At 42.0% G+C, this 19,829-nt stretch overlaps 1 protein-coding gene across 2 annotated transcripts in view; it reads right to left on the bottom strand.

Annotated features, from left to right (window-relative positions):
• Positions 1-19,829, bottom strand: part of elac2 (elaC ribonuclease Z 2) — a 59,040-nt gene that overhangs the window by 19,698 nt on the left and 19,513 nt on the right. The window contains exons 14-18 of one of the 2 annotated variants that reach the window (XM_028819842.2): positions 12,194-12,276; positions 6,477-6,598; positions 5,972-6,062; positions 2,179-2,317; positions 290-328 (exon numbers count right to left, since the gene is read on the bottom strand). In XM_028819842.2, coding sequence (XP_028675675.2) covers positions 290-328; positions 2,179-2,317; positions 5,972-6,062; positions 6,477-6,598; positions 12,194-12,276 — 474 coding nt within the window. The remainder of the gene's footprint in view (positions 1-289; positions 329-2,178; positions 2,318-5,971; positions 6,063-6,476; positions 6,599-12,193; positions 12,277-19,829) is intronic. The other variant, XM_028819843.2, reaches the window with a different exon arrangement.

The raw sequence follows: 19,829 nt of genomic DNA, 5'->3' as shown, positions 1-19,829 counted from the left end.
GAACAATGAATCATTTTATAAATTATCTGAAGCCCCTCTCTGCAGAGATTTAGGGCAGGGGGCTTTTAGAACTTTAATTGTGGAGATCAGTAGATTTCAACCCATCATGAAGGTCTACCCCATTAAAGATTCCTTCCAAAAATGACCACTTTAGATTGTACCTCCTCAATGACACGAATGCAAATGTCGATTTCTACGAGATAAACAATAGCGTTTACTTACTGTTGTCTAAGGTGGGAACTCTGCAGTTTCCCCAAGAATCAATGCCTCTCAGGATGCATTTACTTACCAAAGCTCGCTCTCGCTGTAACAGCAGCTGTAAAAGGCCCTGTGAAGAAGAGGAGGAGACAACATCATGCACTTATTATTATTATTCTTCTATTTGTTTAGGTACGGCCTGAGTGCACCACAGTCCAGTCCACACCCTTCTCTGTGCATTTCCAGTGAACTATAAACACCAAGCCTGCTGCTAACAGTAAAACGGATACCAGGAAATTATAACATTTCTCTTTGTTGCTTTCATACATCACAAGCCAGTTGAGGTTTGCAACAGTAGGCATACGTCTCTAAAAAGAAAAACCTCTCCTAAGGCATGAATGGATTTGGGAACCCACCACTGTTCTTCCTCTTCAGAGTGCTTCTTAACACAAAACTAAAGGTCAGGTGGGACTGTGCAGTTGTGTATATACAGTATGTGGCTGGGAAGCACATTTCCAATTGAGATGTTTCAGAGTATTTGTGTCCCTGGTCTCATCACGCACAGACATGCAGACAAGCACACACACATCACTGTAAAAGTTGTTATAGCACATAAATGTGTTAACTGCTTAACTGATATAAATAATTTAAAAACTGTCTAAATTTCAGTGTGTACACCTTTAGGGCAGTCCAGGTTTGATACTACCAGATAAAAGTCACCAGCTCTTACAGTGAAAGATTAAAGCCGATTACAGGCAAAACATGAACAAACACATGCCAGCTCTTCGTACACGTTGATTTGTGTACTTTTTGGTCACATATTGCTTTATTTGGCTTTTCCTTTGTACTAATTTTGAAAAAAAAAAAATCATTTGTTCGCTGAATCACATTAGCTTAGTAGGGACCAAGGACAACTGAGCTAAACTGTCACTAGACAAATACCAGCCCCGTACAGTAAAAGCCGTCACAGAAGCGTGCCGTTTGTTACATGCCATTGGACAACATGTGACAGCATAAAAGCCTGTGCAAAATAAGTATAGTGAACAAATGACTTTATATTTCTGCAAAATGAGCAGTGGTATCAAAGACGGGTGAACGCACCCCTCATATTTTTGAAAATCCTCCCTTACCTTTAGAAGCTGCCGGAGTGGTACTGATACCCCACAGTGAGGAGCAGAACGCATTCTTTAACCAGTCAGGCAGAAAATTTCTATTCTTGTTCTGCCGACTTAGACACACACCGTAGCAGGCACCACTGTAAATCACAAGGCCTAAGACACGCACCATGCCAACCTAAGTGAGTCAATTCACCCACTAGAAACCCTACTGGCAGGTACGACAATCACCACAGCCATTAAAAAGGCTGACGTAATCTTGATTATTGGGAGACCCTGAGCAAGTCGCATCTCCTTCATTGTTGCACATTGTAAAAGTGTAAATACAATTACATTGTGCACTTTTCATCACAAGAATGGATCTATAGTATTTTATTTGTACCAAGGGAAAATGTAGCTTTGTACAAAAGCTCAGTAATTACAGAACACAGAGCCGTAAAATTATGCTGCCTGATGTAAATGTGAGAAAACGGTTAAGAGAAGGTTAACAAAACCTGATACCCACGCTATGTACTTTGCAAAACAGCAAACTGCATCTTTGTTAATTTTTAAAGATTTTATGTAAATCACATGCTGCTGGACAGCCTTCTGATAGAATAAGGTCAATGAAAGGCCTGCATCTGGCCTCTCTCCAACTACGTCTTTAATCACGGCAAAGGACAAACTTTGGAAACTAAGAGTTGCCTTGGACTTGGTTTGATAACTTCCAAAGGAAATTTGTCTCAGTCAACTATCTTCTCTGTGGAACTTTTTAACCTTGGCTTTTTACTAGAAAGTGACATACATTTGCAGAGATGTAAGGAAATGTCACCCGTTCAGAGAGCTAACCAAAGTTTAGTCAAGCAGAAAGAGCACAGGTACGTACCGTGTGATGATCCGCATGCAAATGTGAAACAAATACGGCGGACAAATTGCTCAGGACCTTGTCTGCATCGCTGCCATACTGACGACAAAGCTGTCCAAAAGTGCCTTCTCCACAGTCGAGCAAAATTGCCTGTGTTGGACTAAAGCGAGATAAAAATGGGAAAGGTGTAAGTAGTGAAGACTACGCCACTCTGACAGATCTACGCAGAGTGGAAACCAACTGTATAAAAAGTCCTGTCTCATAAGCAGGAATATAGAAGAACGGCCCCCCTTTCTATAGAACCTAGCAAACCAATCTGTCAAATAATGAAGAAACAGCAAAGAACATAAAGCACACATTGACGCAGGAGCCAAATGGACACTTAAAACAAGCGCAGCGAGCTACAAATTCTGTCCTTCGATTGCCAACGATTTTTTTTTTTTTAATCATTTAATTAGCAACTAACTGCCGGCTAATTAAACCCCTTATTCAGTTGACTTCTTTGCTTCTTCATTTTGTAACTATTTTGTCGTGGGGTGTCACAGTCGGACCCCCACTTCACCTCTAATACCTCCGATTTAACCTCTGTGTTTGTCTATTATTCAGGTGTCAGCCTGGGGTGTCTTTTCACTGACACTGATCAGAGACAAACCAAGCCAAGTGAGACTGCTGCGGCATTTATCATCAGAAACCGTAAACAGAGTGTACAGCAATCAAGCAGGACTGTAGATACAACTCTGTATTCACTCATTACAAGCCTTAACCGTAAATGTCCTCAACTCCAATTGTGTGCCTAAAGCTGCAGAAAAGTGGCTGCCTATGGATGAGGCAGTTACCCCAAGTACAACCTCGATGGATGACACCCAATATGCCTACTGCTAAGATGGCAGAGCCTCAGGCTGTAATGGTTGGGTGGTACCCCCTCTAATCTGTACATCCTTCTCACACTTTCCTATACTGTAGAATTTTTGGACCCATGGGGTATTGAGGAGTAGAGCAACACACTTCCCATGGTGGCCTTGCCTTCCTTCTCAGGTCTTTCATTATTCAAGTTTTTTTTTTTTTTAACCCATGACAACAGTCTCCCAAGATTCATTTTTGCACCTCCATTCTACACTGACCTCTAACATCCTCTGTAACCGTTTTTAGTCAACCATGCAGCAAGCCAAACAGTTCAGCAAATGTCATTATAAAGCCAGTTTGGTGGCAATGTGCAAAAGTTCGCTGACGACACTGCTATCATGGGCTGCATCAGGAGTGGGCAGGAGGAGGAGTATAGGAACCTAATCAAGGACTTTGTTAAATGGTGCGACTCAAACCACCTACACCTGAACACCAGCAAAACCAAGGAGCTGATGGTGGATTTTAGGAGGACCAGGCCCCTCATGGACCCCGTGATCATCAGAGGTGACTGTGTGCAGAGGGTGCAGACCTATAAATACCTGGGAGTGCAGCTGGATGATAAATTAGAGACTGGACTGCCAATACAAGAGAGGACAGAGCCGACTAGACTTCCTTAGAAGGCTGGCGTCCTTCAACATCTGCAATAAGATGCTGCAGATGTTCTATCAGACGGTTGTGGCGAGCGCCCTCTTCTACGCGGTGGTGTCTTGGGGAAGCAGCATAAAGAAGAGGGACGCCTCACGCCTGGACAAACTGGTGAGGAAGGCAGGCTCTATTGTAGGCACGGAGCTGGACAGTTTGACATCTGTGGCAGAGCGACGGGCGCTGAGCAGACTCCTGTCAATCATGGAGAATCCACTGCATCCACTGAACAGGATCATCTCCAGACAGAGGAGCAGCTTCAGTGACAGACTGCTGTCACCGTCCTGCTCCACTGACAGACTGAGGAGATCATTCCTCCTCCACACTATGCGACTCTTCAATTCCACCCGGGGGGGTAAACGTTAACATTATACAAAGTTACTGTCTGTCTGTATACCTGCACTGTTATCACTCTTTAATTTAATATTGTTTCTTTATCAGTGTGCTGCTGCTGGAGTATGGGAATTTCCCCTTGGGATTAATAAAGTATCTATCTATCTTAGGATCATGTCTGTGCTTTTTGCAGATGACGCTGTCCTGTTGGCTTCATCAGGGTGGAGTGGTGGCTCTGAGGCTGGGGATCTGCACTGGTAATCGAAAGGTTGCCGGTTCGAATCCCGTAAAGGCCAATAGGGACTCTGCTCTGTTGGGCCCTTGAGCAAGGCCCTTAACCTGCAATTGCTGAGCGCTTTGAGTAGTGAGAAAAGCGCTATAAAAATATAAAGAATTATTAATTATTATTATTGGGCTGTGATCTGCAGCATGCACCGGGACACTGTGACTGTGAAGCGGCACCTCCAAACCAGAGACAATTGTCCTCAGTAGGAGTAAGGTGGACTGTCCTCTCCAAGGGGGGTGGGTTACTACCACAAGTGGAGTTTAAGTCTTGTTCACGAGTGATGGAAAAGGGGATGGTGATATCGACAGGGGGATCGGGGCAGTGAGTGGCAGTTATGTGGTCGCTATAGCCATCTGTAACAGTGAGGAAGGAGCCGAGCTTTTTCTACCAGCCGATCAATGTTTGAACCCTCACCTATGGACATGAGCTTTGGGAAATGACCCCCAACCCCCACGAATCGTAAGGGATTATTAAGTACCAGTAACGGCGTACTGTACGATAATGTGCAGTGTATACACTTGACTTGAGCATTCCTAGTTTTCAGACTGTCTCTGTACGTTTATCATTCGTTTGCTCAGAGGTTGATGCGCCTGCTACTTCCTGAGCAGCTCTTCTTTTATCCACCCTAGCGGCCCACTGCTTCTCTTCTGTCGTCGGCATCTTTTCACGTTAAAACTGATTGTTAGTTTTTGTGTTGCAATTACGTAGTATGTTTTCTTTAATTTTTCACTTAAGCTGGCACTTAAGTCTTCAATCTGCCAGAAGAATGATTAGTGAAGGTGGTGGGGAATGAGAACGGCGCCCATACACATGCGCCGCACGGCCGCCCTGCTGCGTGGTGCCAAGAGTTGATTCAACAATTAAATAAAATAAAAATAAAAAGAGTAATACAAATCATCACCTTGAAAGCGGATAGTAGATGCCACGTAGTATATGTGTACCAAATTTCAAGTCAATAGGTGAAACGGTTTGCGAGCTACAGGTGATTTAAAATCCTGGGCAGACAAATGAACAGCCATGGTAGCATATTATAGATATTATTATTATTATAGAGATAATATAACATATTATCGATGTTTTGCAAAGCTGTTTAAAAAAAAAAAAAAAAAACAACATCATCCATAAAATCTTAAGCAAGAAGCTAGGCTGCTTCTTGTACTTATTGGTAGCTTTGTTTTATGCGACTTTGGGCAACCCATGTGCATGTCATGTCCTGCGTGTTTTTTCCCCCCCCCACTCGATCCTTTTACCTTTGTACTGATTTTTCTTTATTATTTTTTGATTATTTTTCTTATCATACAATTCTGTCATTCAGTGAAACTGAACAGTAAATTCAAGTTACTGACCGTCGGCCCTAAGACAGGATTTGCACTGCCACCTCTGGTTAATTTAGGCATTGCAGTGTGTTGTAAAGATGGATCGTACAGACGAGTTTTATTTCCCTATCTTTACCTCAGTAAACTCAAACCTTTGCTTTTTAGTCCTCATTTGAGTGTCTTGGTCTATGTGTATAGTTAACATATTGTAAGAGAACTATATAAAAATGGATTAATTTTTTTTTACAGTGATGAAACACAGGAACAATTTATTTACAAAGACCTGACAGTAGTTCAGAAATAAGAAGAATGACAACTGAAACTTCTACTGTACCTGATGTTCACAAGTGTAGCACTGACATTCCTGATTTTCATGGGCAGAGCAGAACCGGTGCCAAGGAAAACCACCTCAGGGAACGAGTCCACTTTACCAAAATGGGAATAAAAACAGAGAGAATATTATTAGCACAAAGACACCAGAACATGGATGGCAACTGAGTGCTTTGCAAGAACCGGACCCTGAAGAATCAAGGTACGCCACAGAAGCAACTTAAGATATTCAACTGTAGTTTGACTTGCATCTCCATTTTACGTAATCCATGTGGAGGACATCCTGAAAAAGCAACACCTCCACTGCAACTTTAGAAATTTTATTGATTTCGGAACCCCAGAGCAGCAGGGCAGGCCGAGGTTAATTTGGACTTCTGAGTGTAACATCGGCAGGATTCCTGCACAGTTTAGTTTATTAATATCCGCAACCCTGAATTAAACATCAAACATTTAACTTTCCATATAGTGACTTGGGAAACTCATTGTAATCTAGAACACTGTGATAGTACCAGATAAATTCATGGGATCCACAGCCAGGGATTTCTTGCATTCCTCCACTCGTTCCAAGAATCCTGGCAGCTTGTTTGCTTCATCGATGAACTCTGGAACATCAGACACAGGAATACATTCTCTGCAAAGGAGAAGAACCACCAAAGGTAAGAGGAGACTGATGGCTGGCAGTGTGAAAGTTTGCCGATTTAATCCACGCCTCTTACGTACGGTGTGACTCTGAGTGCCTCCATATGCCTCCAGTGCTGGTTTATAAGAAATAGAAATCAGGATACTACTGTATATAGTCTACACAAACCTGCCAGCAGACACACTTGGCAACTCCTAACAATTACGAACATCTAAATGATCAACAACGTCTCAAATTCCAAAATGCAGTATTAATAAGACAAATACCATCAGAGTGATAAAATTGCTGGGTTACATTCATTTATTTACTCAATGCAGCTTACAATATTTTAGGAGTAGGATATGGCTGCATTAACCCCTTTCATGCATTAAGGGCACTCTATGAATTTACAGTAAGTTTCTACAGCTAAAGTCATGGCTGAAGAAAAGATCAGCGCTGATGTCAACAGAAAATTCCTTCTTCAGCTAAACTGAATCCAGTTCAGCAACATCTAATGCCCGGCACCTAACCTGACAGGATTAGACGCAAGGCAGATGAGGCGCCATATTCACGTACAGGCCAACACACAAGCAGTCATACTGGGCATATTTAAAGACTTTCATGTATTCAGGATTTGGGAAGAAACTGAGTAACTGGAGAGGAAGGAACAAAGTGCAGATGCCACTCGTAATTAACCTGCTCAAATCTTTGTAAACTCCATGTAGACATGTCCCTTTTTAAACCTTTTAAGATTCCCAACAGTCCATCACCTTAGCATACATGTGAAGCCATAATTCTGAAGGGCGACGTGTACAAAACATCACAACAGCCTTCCGCATTACATGGGGACATTAATGTGACGGTAATCAGTTGGTGACCTACTCCACATAATTCACCATCAGGCCTAAACCGCGTTCACAAGCAAACCAGAATATCGTCTGTGTTTTGAAAACAACGGTACACCCAAAATAATCACTTTTTACCCAGCTGAGAGACTTTCTTGGCCCAGTGTCAGCTATAATCGGACATGCCATGTGTGACTTGCTTCTAAACTCCTTCTATACAAGTACAGTAAATGGATCCAATTTTCCCCCAACATTACTAGTGCTGCATTCAGGAAGCAACACATCCCCTGAGGACAAATGAAGTTCTATCCATCCATCCATCTGCTGAAAAAGTGGCAGCATAGATAGATAGACACTTTATTAATCCCAAGGGGAAATTCCCATACTCCAGCAGCAGCACACTGATACAAAAAACAATATTAAAGAGTAATAGAAATGCAGGTAAAAACAGACAATAACTTTGTATAATGTTAACGTTTACCCCCCTGGGTGGAATTGAAGAGTCGCATAGTGTGATGGAGGAACGATCTCCTCAGTCTGTCAGTGGAGTAGGATGGTGACAGCAGTCTGTCGCTGAAGCTGCTCCTCTATCTGGAGATGATCCTGTTCAGTGGATGCAGTGGATTCTCCATGATTGACAGGAGTTTGCTCAGCGCCCGTCGCTCTGCCACGGATGTCAAACTGTCCAGCTCTATGCCTACAATAGAGCCTGCCTTCCTCACCAGTTTGTCCAGGCATGAAGCGTCCTCCTTCTTAATGCTGCCTCCCCAGCACACCACCATGTAGCAGAGGGCGTTCACTACAACTGTCTGATAGAACATCTGCAGCATCTTATTGTAGATGTTGAAGGATGCCAGCCTTCTAAGGAAGTATAACCAGCTCTGTCCTTTCTTACACAGAGCATCAGTATTGGCAGTCCAGTCCAGTTTATCATCCAGCTGAACTTCCAGGTATTTATAGGTCTGCACCCTCTGCACACAGTCACCTCTGATGATCACGGGGTCCATGAGAGGTCTGGTCCTCCTAAAATCCACCACCAGCTCCTTGGTTTTGCTGGTGTTCAGGTGTAGGTGGTTTGAGTCGCACCATTTAACAAAGTCCTTGATTAGGTTCCTATACTCCTCCTCCTGCCCACTCCTGATGCAGCCCACGATAGCAGTGTCGTCAGTGAACTTTTGCACGTGGCAGGACTCCAAGTTATATTGGAAGTCTGATGTATATAGGCTGAACAGGACCGGAGAAAGTACAGTCCCTTGTGGCGCTCCTGTGCTGCTGACCACAATGTCAGACCTGCAGTTCCCAAGACGCACATACTGAGGTCTGTCTTTAAGACAGTCCACAATCCATGCCACCAGGTATGAATCTACGCCCATCTCTGTCAGCTTGTCCCTAAGGAGCAGAGGTTGGATTGTGCTGAAGGCGCTAGAGAAGTCCAGAAACATAATTCTTACAGCACCACTTTCAGAAGAAAAAATTATTATATGAACACCATACCTCAGCAACTGCACTTTCCTGTTGTCTGAAGACAAGCCTGGATACAAACTGGCTGATATCAACTCTGTCTTCTAGGCACATTTAGGATTGCAATCGCCATGACTGTCATCACAATTGGCAAAGTGGTTATCCCACTACCAGAATATCCCAACAAACATACGGCTTAACAAAATGCCTGCACATGACAGGAATGGACTTCAGGTAATTCCGCATGAAAACGTGGCACCGAAGACACCGTCAACACACAAAAAACAAGTGGAAAATGCACACATACAGTATAATGGAGCGTCTCTGCTTATCCTTAGGAGTGACTCAGGCCTAACAAACGTGAGAAAGCTCATTTATCTTTGTACAGATAAAGCAGTTTCACAATATCAAGCAATTCTGTCCAATGCTGGGTTGTACTTGCATTATTGTTGCTATGGATTCAGGTGCAAAAATCTGCCTGTCCATTTATTGTCTTTGACATGTGGTCTTTCGTCTTCCTCAGCTCAATGTGGGTTTTAGGCTTTTGCCAAGTCCTGCAAATATTTTTAAGAAAAAGGGGCAACTCTTTCAGATATTAGACTTGAGATGCGTGGAGTTCATTGCTGTAGTAAGTTTCTTTCCACAGACGGTCACAGAACTCAAGCTTGCAACACCTGATTTCATGACTTCTCCAGGGTATTCAGAAATATTCAAGAGCATCCAGCTCCAAGAGCTCCAGGAGGATCAGTTTCTGGAAACACAGACTGCTTTCAATCCGCAAAGCAATGCAGGCATGAGTTTTCCCCGACTCCAAAGGAGCTGATGAGATGCATACACTTAGTTTTCAAGGTCAGGTAAAGCCTCTGCTATTGAATCAGAGTTCACTTCTTATTACATGTCCATGTCTGTATGAATGTGTGCATCACAGCAAGCAAGAGTTCAGCTTAAGATGATGGTGTATGTTTGTCTGCAGCTTGTCTTTGATTAACACCCCTGTTTATTACATGGAATTCAAAAAGCAAGTTGACCAAATGATGGCCAAGGATTGAGCTACGGAACAGCTCTGCCATTCAATCGAGTGTCCTTCTGAACAGCAAGTGGTTTGTGGGGATTAGCTAACGTTCTGCATTTCTATCAAGTCTGCTCTTTTAGCCGAGAATGCAGTGGCGTAGCTCGAGTTTGTGCCGCTCGGGGCAGGGCGGTGCTTCAATTTGCCGCCCTCCAACATATCTGAATATGTTAAACTACTTAAATAGAAAATTAAAATGACAGAGACATAAATTCAGGTACATTTTGCATAGATTTACTCATATATAGAGAAACAGCAACAATTTTTCACATGTAATTATTTATAAGCATCAACTAGACAAGACTATAGTATAGACGCACTGATTAGCCGTGTTCTTATTATTAGTTTAATATAATTACGCTGCGAAAACCAGAACCAGCATAGTGTACAAGTGATAGGTGGGGATGTTTTCTGCGCAGAGCAAGAACGCATTTGGATTAATAACGAAACGAAATTATAAATTAGTTGTTTATCTTCCTAGAAATTATCATCGGTGTCATGTTTATGTTTATTTCTGTTATTGATCATAAATTTCAACTGCTGGGTCTGATGTGGTCACAGAAGGACAGTCTGAAAATTATTTTTGAAGCATTTGTGGATAAAAATCAGATAATTTTATTTTTATATTCAAGGATGATATTTTTCCAAACCCTGCTGCTTACACGTGAACTGTATTGAGACTTTATGCCAATAATGCCACCCACAAAAATGTGCCGCCCGGGACTGCAGTGCCCGCCACCAAATACGCCACCGTGACATTGCCTTGTGTGACATGGATAGCCTAACAAAAATGGGACGATGCCACTTCATTTTACACAATATATGCAAATTATTGTGTGATTAGTTTGTTGCATTTCAATCAAAAAGGAACATCAAGCATACTGGACCACAGACAATAGTTCTTCATCCATCCATTTTCTAACCCGCTGAATCCGAACACAGGATCACAGGGGTCTGCTGGAGCCAATCCCAGCCAACACAGGGCACAAGGCAGGAACCAATCCCGGGCAGGGTGCCAACCCACCGCAGGACACACACAAACACGCCCACACAACAAGCATACACTAGGGCCAATTTGGAATCGCCAATCCACCTAACCTGCATGTCTTTGGACTGTGGGAGGAAACCGGAGCGCCCGGAGGAAACCCACGCTGACACGGGGAGAACATGCGAACTCCACGCAGGGAGGACCCGGGAAGCGAATCCGGGTCTCCTAACTGCGAGGCAGCAGCGCTACCACTGCACCACCGTGCCGCCCAATAGTTCTTATTAAAAGGAAATTAAAATAACAGCAAAAAAAAATAGACATCCTGAGCCTGGTAAAACAATGAATAAGAAAAATAATAATACAGTATCACAGAAATGTTTTCATGATCTGTTATGTGCCTAAGTGTCTGTATTGCCACACAGAAGATGTTGATTTTTAATGAGGCAGGATCAGGAGATGAAATGTAAAGTCCAGCAGAGATCAAAAAAAATAAAACACGTCTGTTGTCAAACCCAAATCATCAAAGTAAAACAAAACTTTATGTTGTGGTCACAAAAAGGAAATCTTCATGCCACTGTTAAGGTTTGTTTTCCACCAACTCAGATAAATAAGTGCCTGTGTTGATTTGTGTTCGCGTGGACCTCAGATATCACGTATTCATCACTTCACCTTTCAATTAAAAGCGAACGTCTACACTTCAATCACAGCCTGACTGCTTCATTTCAAATCTATTGTGGTGGGGCGCAGAGACAGAATTATGAAAACTGCTTTACTGCCCAAATATTTTTGGCCCCATTTGCTACTGTAGTCAGCACACTGGCTCTAAAGCGCCGCTCATTTGTTTCAAAGTGGAATTCTTCACATTACAATGCCTGAACCCCCCCCCCCCCCCCCCAAAATCACCACCACCACCACCGCTATCATCACTGGGATAAGATGAATCACTGGCTGGTTCAACCCTGTCCGACCTCAAAGACAGATGCATGATTTGTAGTATCATATGTGAAAAATTCATGGGAAAGGCACTAATCCAAAACCAGAATGTTGGTTGGCCGAGTGCCCCCATCTACTTGACAGAGTGATACAAGGGAAGGCAAAATGCTCCTGACTGAAATGTTGGCGTCTTCATTTAATGTTCAACTCCCCACCTCTAAGGCCAAAAGATGTTTAATGCCATTTTTTTTTTTGTTTAGTGTTAAAGACGGCATAAAGTCCAAATTTGTAACCCAGCACATGTCACTGACCTTTGCCACTCCAGTTTGGGTCTGAGCTGGTACTTCAGCAGGCATTCCCCTCTAACGGTGGGCACTTGCAGGGCAGGCCACTTCTGAAACAAACACATGTTGGAAAAATCAGTGGACTGCAGCTCTCCTCTCCAGACAGAGACACCCAAACCCCCCCAAACACTGAAACACTTAATTCTGCTTTAATTAGGTGTGTCATTTTTTTAAAAAGCCGAAAGCCTTCATGGAACAATTAGAAATGCTATTAGCCTTACTTCACCCATACAGAGCCATTAATGAAGAGCATTACTCAAAAGAAAAAAGACAAAAGCAAAATTATTATTACTGTGGGTGAACTGAGTGAAGCAAACATTAAATACTAGAAAAATGAATGTTCTGCATGGTTAGCGTTTTTTGGCCAAAAATCCTTCATCTGCATCTAATTAGAAATAAAAAAGTCCAGCACATCAAAGCAACAAATATAGAAAGAGGTCGTATTTCATAAGCACTTACAACTCACACACCAAGGCTGATGTCAAAGGCCCAGAAAAAAATGTTCTTACCTCTGTCTTCAATTAAGAAAATAAAGTGTAGTGGCACTCCTACAAAAAATGAATATTAACCTGTCTGGCAGAACAGAGTCACAACATTCTTGACGTTGAGCGGCCTGGCCAGGCCGTTAGCATCTGAAACTGTAAATCACCAGGCTGCAACTTGAGCTCTTAGCACAGACTTGCCGGGTTACACTGAGCGGGTCATTTCACCTGCCAGATGGAAACAAGTGTTGTGTACCTGTGATGCACCTCGACTGGCGTTCACCCCCTTTTTTCATTTTGCGAATTTATTTCTGTTATAAATATTGTAGGGGGTAAAACCCGCTCTAGCAGCAGACATGCAGCAGGACCACTCGATAATCAGTAATCAATAATTCTTCCTAACCTGAGTGTGTTTGGGATGCGGGAGGATCAAAATAACATGCAAACAAAACACACTAGGACTCGCAGGCATGTGAAAAAGTAAGTACACCCCATAAAAGGTGTTTGAACTATAAGACGCATATGGATGTTAGTAAGATAACAGGGCTACAGTAATCCCTCCTCCATCGCGGGGGTTGCGTTCCAGAGCCACCCGCGAAATAAGAAAATCCGCGAAGTGCAAACCATATGTTTATGTGGTTATATTTATATATTTTAAGCCCTTATAAACTCTCCCACACTATTATAAACATTTCATGCACAATTATACAGCATAAACCCTTTGTATTCTCTTAGATATTAGGTAAGATTCATTGAAATTATGTATGTAAACACAGTTTACATACAGTAAAACCTAAATATTATTTTAAAGATATCGAGCGTCTCCGATATCACATACGTTACAGCCATTACGACAGACAGATCACCAGCAATAAATACGTACAATGCAAGAAAAATTGTATACAGTAAAATGTGTGTACAGTGACACTAAACTATGTACATGTAATAAGTACTGTACGTAAATAATTAATTATGGTTACTCACCAACAATGACACGACGACTTGTCCGATAACGATGAGTTTAATTTTACTGCACTACAAAGGATAGCGTTACAGCTCTTCTAAAGGAGCCTCTTCAGGCGACTGTGTAGCACCGCTGTTGTTGTTCTTCCAGCAGTCTTTAATCCAAATCCCTAAAGCAGATTCCATCCAGACTACTGCCTTATCACGTCCACTTGCAACTCGTTTTGCACCCTGGTTAAAGGACACTGCGGCCGTAGATCTTATATGCTTTTCCTCCTTTTTAAATAAAAAGAATCGTGGACTCATTGATGCTGTAATGGTGTCCTGCAGCGGTGTAGCTGTTCCCTTCCTTCAACATATCCAAAACGTTTACCTTTTCTGCAATCATTTGCATCTTCTGTTGGCGCTTGGACACGGCTCCTGCAGCAGTAGCAGTAACATGCGTTAATGCTGAATGAGTGAGATGAGACTTCCTGGTTAATGCAGCACTCCGTCGCTGAGCCAATCAGCAGCACACAGGAACTTAACCACGTGCTCTGATTGGGTAGCTTCTCAGCCATCCGCCAATAGCGTCCCTAGTTTGAATTCAAATGCGTCCCTTGTTTGAATTCAAATGGGCAAATCAACTGAGGAAGCACACGTACTGTAGACCGCAGACATCCGCGAAGCAGTGAAAAATCCGTGATATATATTCACATATGCTTACATTTAAAATCCGCGATGGAGTGAAGCCGCAAAAGACGAAGCGCGATATAGCGAGGGATCACTGTATATACATAACGAATATGGCAGCCACACAGTTTTCGTTCTAACTTAACATTTTTACTAATAGTTGAAGACAGAAGCCCCAAACCAGCACCTGGTTGCCTAAGTCACATAATTTTTCCAGTAATGGAGATGCTTTGTGTTTTACTTGGAGGAGAGTTCTGAATCAACAGCACAGAACAACAATTGACATGCATTACTACTGCCTGGCCTTCACAGAAGCTCTTAGTTGTCTGTGTATGCAACGAATAGAAGTTGCACTGGAAACAGAAATGTTGACTGCTTTTGCCAAGCCATGGAGCTCAAAGTCATTTTTCTGAGCCTGAAGAAGGGGGATTTGCATGTATCTGCAGTGTGGTACTGTAGACAAAGAAAGGTGAACTCTGCTTGGGCAGTCAAGAACTGGGGACGATGAAGTAGGGGTGGGCAGTCTTTCCAAAAAATCCTAATACAAAAATCACGATCTGAATTGCGATCTCGCTTTTCAATGTGGCATACGCTTAAGAGAATTTCCGGACTCAAACTCATTAAGACCCAAGTTACACTTTGTTTTAAATAACAAACAAATTTGAATTCAGTTGTGAATAGATTACATGCGAAAATAATTCTAGAAAGAATAAAATGTAAACAAGGGCAACTGTCAACTTCTGACACTTTCAAACATGAACATTCTTGATAGAACTGTAATCCGCAGCTAACAGATAACAAATATAACCAATATAAACAAGTGCACTTTTAAAATTCTGGCAGTTTCACACAACATTAAAAAATGTTTTACAGTTTCAGTGTCAAGTTGGGATCAACGGCTACATAATCATAAAACAGATTTTTTTAAAAATGTATTTAAATGTAAACATTATAAGTGCAAGAAGGTAATAAAATTAACGTAACAAACCAAACAGCTAAAATTAGAGGCAGAAAGGTAGATGAGGAGGTAGAAACAGATGAAGAATACATTTCCTTTTAAATTCAGGTACAAACAACTTCACGATGCTTTTAAACTAGCCAATTAAACTCCAGGCACTTCAGTTACACATTTTAAACATGAAAGATTAGGCTGACCTTCTGTTTATATTAGATATAAAGATTTTCTTCTTACACAATCACAGGTTTGTGGAAAACAAAATCAACTGATCCACTTAATGGAGTTTCAGGGCAGCCCTTTGACTTGACGATATTGCCACCTCTTTCTGATATAAAGATACATGTATTACATAGATAGATAGATACTTTATTAATCCAAATTTATAAATAAATATTAAATAAATATTAAAATAATTCTGCCAGGCATCCAGACTCGGGTATGGCGCGGATGTTCGACTGGACCATAAGTCACTTGTCATTGCAAAAAATTTGCCGTTCTTCGATAGCTTCTCAACCCTGGGTCGTCAATCGCTATACATATGCGGAACGGCTGTATAAGAAAAATATCTGCGACTTGGAAGATCATATCACGCATCTAAAGTGTGCATTAATTTCCATAAAACTCACGTTGTGTACAGCTTTGAAGGGTACCATATCCTTAGCTAGGTAGACTGTGACCGCCTCAGTCACCTCTTTCTATCGTTTGCTGCTTTTACCATATTTTTTCAACTTCTCTAATGCGTTGGTCAACGACGACCGTTTACTCTTCACGACCATGCGAGATATAGACCAGTGGGGTTGTACTGACCAGACTGAAACAGTCTTGGCATGTTCCTTCGGGTGTGTCCATTTAAGATGATTAAATAGATTTGACGTATTGCCTCCAGGAGTGCCGACCGTAGTCCGACAAATTTGACTTTGTGCAATATCTGACTGAGCACAGCCGAACCACTGCCACACTACTGACGTCAAGTAGTCCTTTGCCACAAGCTCTTCATCTGCCATGCTGCTTGTGCCACGAATGGTTTTCAACTTCTTCACACAAGAAAGCCGTGGTGGGGACACGTGATATAATTTGGTCAATCACAACGGGAAATCATTCTGTTGGTTTGTGGACTTGGCACATGCTTGTATATTGATGTAGTTTAGTTTAGACCAGTGTTTCTCAACCCCAACGTGGCCCATTTAGCGCGTTTACATGCTCTTACTCACAGAAACCCAATTTCTAAAATGCCCTTATTCTGAATAGAGAAACTGGGTTATTGGCATCTGAGAAACCCGATTAACAGAAGTCAATTTCTCCACAAATAAACCGATTATGAGGCCGTGTAAACCCTTAACTAGATTATTGTTAAGGGTTTTGTAGTCTGCGCATGTCTGTTGAACTTGTCAGCCGGCATATGTGTTAGCTTTACACACGCTTTAGGCAGCTATGGGTAGAAGCATCCACAAAATACATTTTCAGAGTCAAATGTTTTACTGATCGCATTATTCCTTCTCCAGGTTGAAATAATCTGTTTTAGTAATTCAGGAACCACTAAATTTTCGTTGACGAGCTGAGCGTAGAGTGCTAAACTCAGCAACACAATCTCAAGAGCAGTAGGGTAACACATTAAAAGTAACGTGTGTTACGTAGTCCCATTACTTTATCAAGTAGCAAGTAACCTAACGCATATCTTATTAAAGTAAAAACACCTGCGTTCTTATTATTCCAACATCACTGGATGTTAGGCTAGTTGTACGTGTACTGGTATGCCGCTCAAATCGCACAGCCAAGCAGAATAGAGTGTGCTGCGCACAATCTGGGAAAAGAAACCTGTGAATAGAATAAACCGATTTATAAAACACAAGACAATTATCACTGGCGTTATGGTTATTTTCAGATTCATGGGGGCCGACGACTTTCAACTCTTTTTTGCGCAGTTTAAATGACGACGGAGCTTTTCTACAAAGGAGAACTCTCGAGGATTACTTGTGCATGTAAATGCAGAGTATTAAGAAACCAGACTTCTGCCTTAACCGGGTTATTCACCTTATCACGATGATGTTGTGTGCAGGTAAACACATCGACTATGTGCTCTAGATCGATCATCCATTTAAAGTTAAAAAATATTAGTATTTTTCACATGTGTACTTGTATAACAACATGTAATTTACAGTAATGAGGCAGCTGGCCAATGGTGGTCCTCCATATATTTGACTTTCCAAAACACTTTTGAGAACTACTGGTGAGTTGGAGTGGAGACACTGTCCATTTGGCAAACTTCAGGTAACAAGGAACAAACCCTGGCTATGGATTAGTGGAACAGCTCACTGTCCTTGCAAAGATATTTGATGGATCATGGGAGTTTGCCACTCCCATCTTATCTGTGATCAGATAATTCAAGACCGCACACAACCTGTATCTGTGGTATCAGCTGTGTGTATTTGTGGAGTAAGTTGTGTCTGCATGCTTCACACTAAGGACAATTGTTTAATGTGAACACTGGAATGCGTCAAACTGGGCATTGTGTCTTCTCTCCTGTTTGTGATTTTATTTGCAGAGTATCAAGAAGAAGCCAAAGCTTGGAGAATCTCCAGTCTGGGAACCTGAGAGTTGCATCTCTACAGTCTGCAGATGACACTGTCCTCCCAAGAGAGGAGATCAAAGCAGAGTGTGATGTGACCGGAAGGAAAATTAGCACCTCTGTATCTGAGGTCATGGTCTACACTCGGAGAAACGCGACTTTTTCTCTGCAGATCAGGACAAATTGCTACCCAAGGGTCTTGTTCACAAGTCAGGGTAGAGACAATTGTGAGGCTCATAAGCAGACTGGTGCAGCAGCAGATGCTGTGTTAATATTGTACTGAACTACGTTGGTGACGTGGGAGCCAAGTCCGCAGATATTTTTCAGTGTAAATCCGTCATGAGTTCAGAGTAATCACTGCAAGAATTGGTTTAATTGGTTAAAAGAAAGTTCCTGTACTTTGGAGCTAAGAGAATTATCTGAGCACACAGAAATCTCTTCTATCGAAGTATGTAAAACACAAGGCATCGGACAGAGCAGCATCAATTTGGTTTGTCAGGCCCAGAACACCCATGTTCCTTATTCCTTGTATGTACATTATATGTGTGTGCGCTCAAGGGTTCTCAGCTCCCTTCAACTTGAGATAAAATCGGGACGAGTCACAGACTAGCTGGACTGAGTCACTGGGTATGTTACACCACATGACTGGATCCTCATGGGACCATGCCACGACGGCCCCCGACATGCTAAGATTAAATAAATGAAGACAGACAAATGTGAATTTCCTCTTGGGATTAATAAAGTATCCATCTATCTATCTATCTATCTATCTATCTATCAGAGTGAAAATCACTACTAACGTTTCCAGGCATGACATGGTCACAAGTAGGGTCCTATCGTTGTGTTTGCCCACTTCTGAGATGCCCACCAAATAATGAACTGCAACAAAGTCTGTCAAAGAAGTAATATTAAATGAAGAAACCAATGTTTACAGGCATAGAAGCCATTGAGCAATTTAGATATTCAGGCCTTGTGTGAATAAATAGCTTGGGTTATTTTTTTAAGCTTTACATCTACCTCTGATCTTGTGAAGAGTCAAATCAAAATTAGAGCGTCTGTTTGAACAGTTTGATCTCAGAATCATGGAACCCATAGGTTACCGTCTGCCTCTAACCTCTAACCCCACGTCAATCCCTCTAAATACTTAAATGGTCTCAGTGGCTTTCATCTTTTAAAGCATTTATGTCAGAAAAGAAATAGGCTTTCCACTCAGTAACACCTCAGAGAAAACCGATCTGCCTCACATCACAGCTTAGTGGAATACAAAATTCACACAACTTTGGATGGCTGAACTAAAACACACGCGCGCACACACACACACACACACACATTTCTTCCTGAAGCTACTGAAGGATCAAACAGGGTGCAATTCTATCAGTCTGTTTTCTTGTGATGCACGTTCGGTGTTTCAAACAATACAACAGCATTTATTTCTTTAGCACATTTACACATCAAAGTGCTTTCACACACGACTAATACGACTAACTCTGAAAATGCCATGTTTTGTGACATTTTCAAGTCAGTTATGACAGTTTGACTGTGAAAACGTGGAGTATGGGGGGGAAAAAAAAACTGCAATGTGGTCAACACAGGACTAACTTTTAGAGCCCATACAAAATGAAACGAATTATTAACTGCAGCCAGTGATGGACCAAAGAAAAGGTGAGTTGGGATTAAGTTTGAAATCCAATACATAAAATAACCAGTAACTGGGCTTTAAGAACATTCCAAGAGATAAGTCACTGATTGTGAAAGTCTATTAGTGTCCACCAGTAGAGCCGTTGTACTTTACCACCAGAATTCCTGAAGCCTACGAAAAAACTTGTAATCCCGGCCCACCTTAAATCCCTTTGCGCCTCTCCATCAGCGTCTTTTGTGTTGTAAATGTGTCGATCACCGCAAGCAGCCTGCTGTCCCATCCCCTGCCTTGACGGAGCTCAGCTTGGACAGAAAGTTCTCCCA

This window comes from Erpetoichthys calabaricus, chromosome 14 (genome assembly GCF_900747795.2).
Source record: "Erpetoichthys calabaricus chromosome 14, fErpCal1.3, whole genome shotgun sequence".
NCBI classification, from domain to species: domain Eukaryota; kingdom Metazoa; phylum Chordata; class Cladistia; order Polypteriformes; family Polypteridae; genus Erpetoichthys; species Erpetoichthys calabaricus.
This window is presented reverse-complemented; position numbering and strand designations above follow the sequence as displayed.